The following is a 10,689-nucleotide window of genomic DNA, read 5'->3' on the forward strand; positions in this document are numbered from 1 at the left end:
GACTGAGATAGAGTGGGAGTCAGACATGAGAGAGAGAGAGAGAGAGAGAGAGAAGTGGGAAACGAGGTAACTCTCAGTGGAACGATAGGAAAAGATGTGGTATTATGTAAATAGGCCCTTCTGAGCTGAAAAACACACATTCTTATTCAATAAGAAGGTTGAAACACTCATCTGGACATATTCTGTCTCAGAAAACAAAACTATCAATGAAATCCTTCTCATTCACTTGGCTTTTATTCACATTTCAAATATGCTAACGCTAGCAAGATCTTTACATTCCACTGTGTGCCTCTGAAAAAACAGACTTCTATCTGAGCATTCAGGCAGAATAATAATCATGATAATAATATTAATAATAATAAAAGCAGCATCCCAGTTTAAAATAGAAAGCCATATGTGACGAGTGTATGATAGTGTTCAATATCTATGTGCTCGTACATCCTCATTTCAATTAAAAAGGAACTAGAACCTGATAAATAAATGTAAAGATAGCCAAACATCTTGATAAAATAATAATCATCAACTGAAATTCTCACACTGACAATAAAATCAGATAGAAAAGTGACTCAAGCCCACAGAGAAAAAAAAAAAAGAAGTGAAATCCGTATATGATTGTTGGTCGTATATGTGCGTACGCATGAGTGTGTCCTCGGGAAAACACATCCATCCCAGGAAAAAAAGGGTGAAAATGGCTGCTGTCAGTCATATTACTGTCCCCTGGTGGTCTTGTGCAAGTACTGGCACTTGCTTACCACCTTCCAGGACTTGTTTCTTCCTCTAGGCTCCCGTTTGGCGGATTTCGACTCGGGAGGCTGCTGAGCCCGACCTTCAGCCGCCTCGGTCTCCTGTGTCCGTTGACTCTGCAGGCTTTACACCCAGGGAAGGAGGAAGGATTATTACTATGGGCTTTCAAAGGCATCCCAAGGTTAATGTGCTTTCTGAAATGCCGCTTTCTGTCGTATTCTCCAGGGCGAGAGGTACACCTGGAGGCGCTGCAGGTCTGTTCTTCCAAAGCCATCAATAATTTAAACAACTCATAAAGAGGAAAATGAAAACTGAACAAAAACAAATACAAAATAAAATAAAAACTAATTTAAGATTCCACCAGTGAGCCACAATGTAAACATTTCCCTCTGCGGCCTGATGGTGGCGCTATATTCCCGCCTCAGGCTTCCTCTCTGTGTCCGTGTGTGTGTTTCTACGTGAGAGCCTGTGCTCTCACTGGTACTGGAGGTAATTCTTCAGAGACTGGGGCAAAGGCAACGTCTCGATCTCCTGTAGACGTTCTCGTCCCAGAGCCAGTCGTGCCGCACGTCGACACAGGTCCATCAGAGGGAGAGGCTCCGCTGCAGAGAAATGAAGGAGAAAAGCATCTGTTAGAATTGTATTCAAAAAGGGAAAATTCAAATGCACACAGATTCAAGGCCGAAACAAGAGCAAGTCTTTGAATGGATTCAAAAGTTCAACAAAATCACCATCAAAGTATCGTAAAAGTGGTCCATACAACTCCATAGAAGTGGGAGCTGTTAACCCGGGAACTGCTTTGAGTCAATGAGTTAAATCCATGAATCCATAAATCCATGAACAAATATTCAGACATATTCCATGAACAAGATATATTGATTAATTGAAAAGATCCAACTCAAAGGAATAATTCATTCACGAATTGGACCAATTCATGAACAAATAATTCCGACTGATTTCGTGAAACAGATCAATTGATTCATTGAAAAGATCCAAATGAAAAGAATGATTTGTTCACAAATTGGACAAATACATAAACAACTTATTGAGACCGATTCTGTGACACAGATCAGTTGATTCACTGAAAAGATCCAACTCAAAATAATGATTTGTTTACGAATTGGACCAATCCATGAAAAAATCATGCAGACGGATTCTGTGAACCAGATCAACTGATTCATTGAAAAGATCGGATTCAAACGAATGATTATACTGTCACGTTTCCATACCAGATACAAATTTTCAATGAATATTTTCAATAAATGACAACTTATTAATTTCTTAAGTCAAAATGTCAGACACAAATTGTGTGCTTTCAGAACACTTAAAATAGGGCACAAGTCAAGTTGGATACACTTTTGATTATTTCGAATCCTTTTTGAAAGTTGAAAGCCTTCATAAACAGTAAAGAGTGATTAGTACAATTCTTCAAAATTTCTCCTTTTGTGTTTCACAGAAAAATGATAGCCATACAGGTTTGGAAAAGCATGAAGGTGAGTAAATGATAACCGGATTTTCATTTTACGGTAAGCTGTTTCGTTGAAAGCCCCAGTGCGTAATCAAGTGTTTGTCTGCATCTCTGGGCATCCAGCTCTTCTACATAAGCTGACAGAGCAGTTCAATAATGGATGGATCATGCCACCAGAGCTCAGTATCTCATTAAGAGAGCTGCTACCTCACAGAGGAGTCTGCCGCCACCCATCTGCTTTGAATCAGACGCTGCTCCAGCCAAGATTTCATTCCGACAAACACAAAAACAGCCACGGCTCCATCTGGACAAGATGCCACATCTCCACTGAAGATCATCAGGTCTTTATCAGGACCTGGGCTGATATGACTAATCAGATCACAAGGAAGGCTGCAAGAGTGAGAGCCCGTTCCTTCTGTTGGCCAATCAGAATAAGAGATCGTGACAGGCTAATGGTTAGTAGTAAGTATGTGAGACTAACAATAGTTAGGAATAGTTATGCAGCTGCACTGGCACAATGCAAGCCCCCACACTGAATATTTATAGCTGTGATGGAGTCCCACACAGAACATGTCGTGAGTTATGTCTTCCTCCATCCTGGCAACTGAATTGAAGGCATAAGCACTGTAATGCCCTCACTTAATGCACATTTTCACCACAAAAAGAAGTTAGAATGAAACAATGGATCCCAATGGAGCCCTTCACGCACAGTGAAATGATTTAATGGCACAAAGCAATGGTTTTTCATGCTTAAGTAGTTGCTTGTCAAATCGAAATTTCGTGTTGCACTTAGTGAGCGTGAATTTGTTTTGATGCACATTTGCTTTGACTCCAGCGTCCCCAAACAGAATTGCAAAAAAGTTTCAGATTCCGCTGTCCCAAAAAAACCCCGTAAACACTGCAAACATCTAACACTCACTTTAAGTTAATAATTTAAGATGGCACATGTAATCTTTCACAAATCTCAAAATAAATCTCTTACACTGTACATTATCATTTTCTATTGTTATTATAATTATAAAAATTAACAGTCATTATACAAATATATTTCACTGCAGAATGCTGCGTGTTTGTCACAAATCAGAATCAAGTTTTTGAGAGAGCGAGTGTTGCCACCACAATAATTATATTAATTATCTAAAATCTTAGCAAATTAATGATCTAAACAACCAAAGCTGAATGACAACATAACCTTTTGATAGCAGTAAAACTATTCCTTCTAAATATATTCATTAAGAGTCACATCAACAGTAAGTCCGGCACGTCTCATAAAGAGCCAGATGGCAAGTGTAGACGGGATCCAGCAGTACCCAGTGGGCGGGTGCGGGAGGGGATGAGAGAGGTGACTGACAGTCAGGGTCATAAGTGACAGATGGATCAAAGCATGGACATATAGTGCTGTATTGCAGTAAAATGGAATAATTTTCATTTCCAGCCCACATTCGAAGACGCAAAGGCCAGCATAAGCTCAAGGTTAGTCTGAAGACTGTAATGATGTCCGTGAAATACAAAACAGCCTCCCCGTCGCTACTCAATCATGTTAAGGCACTGCCTACTTGCCGCATACAACAACAAATCATATTGATGTGAGTTATACACAATAAATGCAATTACATGTCTCGGATATGTCAATGTGATTCCATTGTGTGTGTTATCAGACTCTCAGAACAACCTAATAAAATGGCTGATACATTTTGGTTTTCTACCCACACAGATGCAGTCGTTTTGATCTCCACATGACACACACACACACACACACACACACACACACACACACACACACACACACACACACACACACACACACACACACACACACACACACACACACACACACACACACACACACACACACACACACACACACACACACACACACACACACACCATCTATATAACTACAGTATATGGACAAATTGAAGGCCTAAAAACATTAATATTATAAACGAGCAAGAACAATCCACACTTCCTTTCCACAGACTTTGAAGGTGCATTTTTACAGTTATCAACATTGCAGATATAGTAAAGTTTTTAATATTTGCATGTAAAAAATAATTCATAGTTTATAACGCTATTCTTTGTGTAATATTACCTAGTGATGAAAAATTTGACATCTTTCTCACTTCTGACTGCTGTAATCAATATCCCGATATTTTTTCCCTCTTTTGGAAACACGTGGAAATTTATGCTATTTCAGATTTTTTTCATTTGCTATTAGAGCAAATGCAAAAACAAACATTTTATTTGACAAATTCTGCTTCTGAGAACCCTGGAAATGTGAAAAGATAAGTCAATTTTTAATACAGAATTGGTAATTACAAATATTTTCAGCATATCAATTCAAGTAAAAAGTTGAATTGGACAAATGCATTTGAAATACAGCTGATTTCCATGACTTTGATTTTTAATATCATTATAATAAAAAAATAATTGTATTCAATATATTTAAAAATGATCTAAATTAACCTTAGAAAGACAAAAAGGATCTGGTCATTTTATTTTAAAAATACATCACAGAATAAATGCTGATTTGAGTGATAGAAATGCCTTTTCTATGACAGTTCAGTGAACAAAAAAATAAACCTAATGAAGTTTACTTTATAAAAGTCTGCAGGACGGGCCCATAAGAAAACATGCATTGAGTATTCAATCTGTGAGCCTAAAAACTACTGTGAGCGATGGCTCTCTGGTGACTGAGTCCTTGAAAACCATTCTGTTTCTTTACTAGCAATAATAAACCACAATATGGGAACACGGGAGCCCTTTTTCGAACTTCCATGTTTAACAAATCGTCAAGCTCCAGCACTTGCTAAGCTCTTTCACGTCTCTGACTCCTCCATTAGGCTCCTAATAAATGAGCTCTGATGCAGAAGAAAAGAGGGAACTGCATCTATTTCAGTCCGACAGTGTTCCAAAAAGCAATTTCTTGTGGTTGCAAGAAAAGCAATGGGATTCGTACAGTAAATATCAAAGCATCACATTTTGTAAAATCCAATTAATCCACCCTCCGTAGTCAGCGGGGGTGCCGCAGTGGCAGGCAGCCTCACACAGGGGGGTCTGACACTCTCTACGACCTGCGCCAGGGCGGGAAGGGGAGGGTGGAACCTTCTGGAAAGCTTTGCGCCAGAGGAGGAAGCGTACGTGGAGATCAAACCCAGCGGTGTAATTCGATTAAATCATTGTGAACTGATTAATGTCTACAGCTGATTAATTGAAAGATCTGCGGCGGTCACGTCGAGGAGCCTGTGATCCTCCCACAGAATGAGAGAGTACACAAGCTCATTACAACATAGCACCCAAAATAACAGCAGGATGAATACTTTCCTCCTGGATGAATACTTTCTGCTGTGGGTTTTGCGTTGTGGCTCGAGCATCGACTCAATCATCCCACCCTGAGCAATGCTTCATTAGCATGAGATCTGGGATGTATTATGAAAGCAGACTGAACAAAAAAAGGCTGCTTTGGTAATGATTATGCTCAACTGTAAATTATCAGATAATTAGGTGTAGATGTACTCTTAACCTTGTATTTAAAAAGCTGTATTTTGTGGCTGCGGTCATGATGGAGGCTTCACTGCCCTTGAATGTGGTGACTCATAAAACTCACGTTCATTAATAATTCAGTTATGAAAGCGGGGATTTTATTATACTTAGCCAGGTCAAGTATTCAAATAAGTCTAATGCTAGTGATACTTCAGAACATAAAGTTTAACAGCTAAACAACAGAAACTGCATGTTTTCCAGGAATGTGCACGTGTCTGTATTTGGTTTTGTGTTGTATGAAATCTGTCTTACAGCAGAGAGAAGAAAAACTAAATCTGGTGAAACGTGCTGAACCATAAATATGAAGCACTACCACTTTTACACTAGAAATAAAGTATGCAGTATCTCCTTCTTGACTCTTTGTTTGATGTGAATGTGAAAGTTGATACCAGGAGTTGATATCCACTATATGACTGAATTAAACAGAAAATTTAAACATAGTAAGGTCATGTAACAATAACAGTGTAGCATATAATGTGAATACAGAATACATCCATAGTACTTGTATATCATGCACAATTTCTGTAGGTAATATTAGGCTGGTGTCACTTTAAGACAATGCAAAGATCTCCTCCTCAATTATTTACGTTCACTTCAGATTAAATATCTGACCTTTCAAGAGCATGCTTATGCACTTAACTCTTTTAAAAGGATTAGTTCACTTCAGAATAAAACAAATCCTCGGCTGGGATCGCGTAGAGCCCTTTCAAGCTGCACTGAAACTGCAATTTGGACCTTCAACCCATTGGTTGCCATTAAAGTCCACTATATGGAGAAAAATCCTGGAATGTTTTCCTCAAAAAACTTAATTTCTTTTTGACTGAAGAAAGAAAGACATAAACATCTTGGATGAACTGGGGGTGAGTAAATTATCAGGAAATTTTAATTCTGAAGTGAACTAATCCTTTAACATTAAGTAAGTCCTATACTTAATTTTCTCATTCATGCATGTTTCTTTATTGCTCTAACATGTCAATAACTAAGTGGTCCTGTGTAGCACGGATACATACATACTGCAAAATACATCATATAGCAAAATCTCTATCATTAGACCGTTGATATCGTCAACAATATACTGTCATTTCACCCATTAATGTTACAGATGAACTGAAAGTGATATCAACCATGATTTTTAACACCGCTTTCTTTTCTAAGCGCAAACATTTTTAAACAAAACTGGATTAAAAATGTATAGAACATTTTATTTCTGAGATAATAACTGTATATGAACTGAACCTGCTGGATGAGGTCATTAGTCCCAGAAGCTGTAATTTTCCACTAGAAGTGCTCTTAGAAAGGTCAGCGGTGAGGCAGTTCATGAGATGCTGTGGGCTAGTCTTTTAAATCACAGTCTCATTCTCTCGGACCGGCTATGTCTACAGTCCCTCCCCTGAGGCGGTGATCTGTGCGCAGATACACACAGTGAGGTCAGCATGCCTGACCTCTGCCACTTCAAAAGATGTGCACTCTCTATGGGCATGGTGGGCAACGAAAAGAACAAATACCTCAAGCCTAACATGTCGAAAGATGTACAAAAATACATCTCGCGCCAACGTTTGCTCAGAAGCCACCAGACAACTGAGCTATTATGATTCAATTAGTTGAATCAATCAACCAGTTGACTGCATCCAGTGATGGTGCTGTAGGAAATTTATATCAGCGAACATAAATAAAAATGTTTCAGACGTTCCCTCTGAGAGCTACAGATCAGAATCTTTCCGAAGACAAGAATGCCAAAATGTTACAAAGCTAGAAATCCTCAGAATAACAGCTGCTTGGAGACCAAGCTTGGCTCCCTGTTTAAAACCCCCAAACACTTGTTTTAAGTACTGAATTCTTATTAAAGGGATAGCACACACAAAAAAAAAAAAAAAAAAAAATTTCACCCTGTCATTTCAAATTAGTTTTTTCTTCTATTTGGAAAAATATTTTACAAATATTTTGGAAAATGTCATAAATTATTTTTTCTTCCATACAATGTTGTTTTGGACCCCATTGGCTTTCACTGTATGGACAGAAACAGTTGAAAGATACTTACATCTTTCTTCATATATTCTTTTTAGAATATTTCCTCAGAATCTTCATTATTGGGTGTACCATCCCCTGACTAAATGAACATAAACCATGGTTTATTTTTTCATCCTATAGTGTTAAGAGCTGCAATTATTAAAATGGTTATTTTATTTTTTTACTATTCAAAATATTTCACAGAAACATTAGAGGATCAAATCCAAGACACACTGCTCGGATCCATTTAAGGCAGTGCGGATCTCCATGTACATGCAGAATGACCACCAAGTTTTACACAGTCAACAAAATGGACTGTAGACGAATATTGATCGTGGAAGATGCCAGACGCCCATCCCTAGCCTCTTTCCATGGATCTGTCCGGCGGAATTCACCGCTCAACACTGGAGTTTGGATGAGATTAAAGCTGGTGAATGGCCGAGTGGACGCAGCAGGGTTTTGGAAGGCCAGGTAAACAGCTTTGTCACAATGACAAGGGGGTGCAGAGGGCCGGGCACAGGGAAAAGGAAACTCTCTAGCAGAAATAGATAGTTTTGTAATGGACAGATTCATCATAGGCTAGAAATGGACTCCGACGGATGGCAGAGCCTCCTCTTTGGGAGCCCAATAAAATATCCAGATAGGATGTAATGGATTCAGACTTAGAAAACTGACGGGGCCTTTTTACAAAATGAGGTGCGATATGCATTTTAGTCAGCAGGACGTGTTAAGTTTAAATCTGGAACTTTAATCAAAGACACACAGTACAAACATTACAAATCAACTGAGATATACTTAAGCACACACAGGCATACGTGTAGGAGCCAGAAACACACCATCCGCCTACAGATTCCCAACAGCACTTAGACAGAGTTGGAAGCACAAGTTTATATTTCCCAGTAGCCTCTGAGCAACAGAGAAACAGAGACACAGATACGGAGATCCAAATGCATCCTGAAGTTTCAATGACTAACCCACAAGGCTCTGTATGTAGATCATGGAAAAGTAAGGCATATAAGATCATTTGGAGCTGATTTAAAATGATAGCTTGCCCAAAAACGAATATTCTGTCATAATTGACTCACCCTCATGTCGTTTCTAACCTTTATGACCTTTATGAGTTGCCTTTTTCCATTTTCCACAATGAAAGTGGATGGTGACCAGAAGTTGTAAAGCTTCAAAAATAACAAGCAAGCACCATAAAGGCATCATAAAATTACATGTGCACTATTATTCCAAGCCATCTGAAGTCATATGATAGTTTTCTGTGATAAACAGACTTAGAGCTATTCACTAACAATCTTGCCTTTTAAATATGGCTCAACAGTTGTGATCACCCTCACTTGCGTTGCATCTAAAAGAGCACTTGCATTGCATCTAAATACATTTATTTAATTTATTAAATAAAAAACGAATTTTCATTTTTGCTCGGATTATTCCACTTTTTCCAAGCATAACAAATAAAGCAGACCTGATCACACTGCCTAATCAAGGACAGATTAGCACCAATGCCCATGACAGGCGAAATTCACAACTTCAAATATTCCAGATCAGCAAACCGTTAATATGGCCCAGCAGGGGAATTGACCTTTAGACACTTAGACAATAGTCAATTTAAGACATAAATGAGTCATTACATGCTAATGTCTGCCGCAGGTAATGAATCACGGGGCGCAGCGGGAAGAGTGGGTGTCCTCTCTCTGTGGACCTGTGGCTATAAATGAACAGAACCAGAAGCAAATTCAAAGCTTCCCACTTTCATTATTCTAAATTAGGAAACTCTGAATGATTCAGATATTAATTCTGCACCTCACTCATTAGCATTACAATTGTACCGCTTCCTTCCAGAGAGGGGTGGGCGAACTTAAAATAGTATTTCCCTCTGAGCATCAAAGGTGAGTATGGAACACCCACTGCTTGTGTGCTTAGAGAGGGGAACAGAGAGATTTGTGTTTGGTTGCTTTAGGATTGTGTGTGTGAGTATGTGGATCAAAACGAGTCACCTTCAGAGGATTATGAGTGTGCTGTGTCTCTCAGTCTCACTGTGGGACAAATATGTCTGGAGTGTCTCCAAAAAGCTATCTATATTCAGTCTCATCTTCCCATCCCATCTCCCCTCGACAGTTCTGTACTACCCAAGGCCCAATATGAATTAAAGAGAATTAAGAAGTCCCACAAACTACGATTCCAGGGCCTAAAAAGAGTTTGCTCTGTCAAAATGTAAACAAAATAATATTAAAATCAATAAAAACAAAGTAACAATTAAAAAATATTAATATTAATTGTTACAATGTAAACGTTAATTAACAATTTTGTTGAAAAATTTTGAGTGTTTGAAATGTTTGCAAAGTCATAAGGCCATCCTTTTTGTTGTGCTCTGAACTGTCACCGCTAAAAGACCTCAATGGACCATCGCTGTTTCCTGTTCATTTATTGCTGCATTTGAGTGTTTCTTTCTGCATGATTAATCTTGGTAAACATTGTACATCAAATACCAAGGGAGAAAATCTTTAAAGCATTAAAATCAGATCAATACCAATTACCAAAATAACTAAAGTTCTGGGTGGATTCTTCCACTTTGTACTGAACGCTTCACTTGCTTGCTTTTCTGAATCCCATAAGCAACATCACACAATAGCAATGACTTTGGACCATGAGAGAATGGGTAGAGTTTCGTAGAATCATGCATTATGCAGCACTAATGCATGTTTTATATGGTCGGTACACATGAAGGCCCATGTGAGCCTCAGTGCGGTAATGGCTCGGGCTGAGATGGACAGTAAGGAGAGCAATACGGTCACCCAAGCCCTCATATGCCTCATTTGCTGAGCCATGCTGTTGACATCTGCACTGTTCAAATACTTTTTAAGGATCCCCATTAAGAGACTAGCCACACCAAGATAATACACACATGAAAGTTTTAAGTT

General features: G+C 38.7%; 1 protein-coding gene across 1 annotated transcript in view; it reads right to left on the reverse strand.

Moving 5' to 3' along the window:
* Positions 1–212: 212 nt before the first annotated feature.
* spsb4a (splA/ryanodine receptor domain and SOCS box containing 4a) overlaps positions 213–10,689 on the reverse strand; it is a 31,308-nt gene continuing 20,831 nt past the window's right edge. Inside the window, exon 2 of the mRNA XM_082173699.1 lies at positions 213–1,346. Within this exon, the coding sequence (XP_082029825.1) occupies positions 1,219–1,346 (128 nt within the window). The 3' untranslated portion in view covers positions 213–1,218. The remainder of the gene's footprint in view (positions 1,347–10,689) is intronic.

Source organism: Leuciscus leuciscus (assembly GCF_965113295.1).
Source record: "Leuciscus leuciscus genome assembly, chromosome: 6".
Lineage (NCBI taxonomy): Eukaryota > Metazoa > Chordata > Actinopteri > Cypriniformes > Leuciscidae > Leuciscus > Leuciscus leuciscus.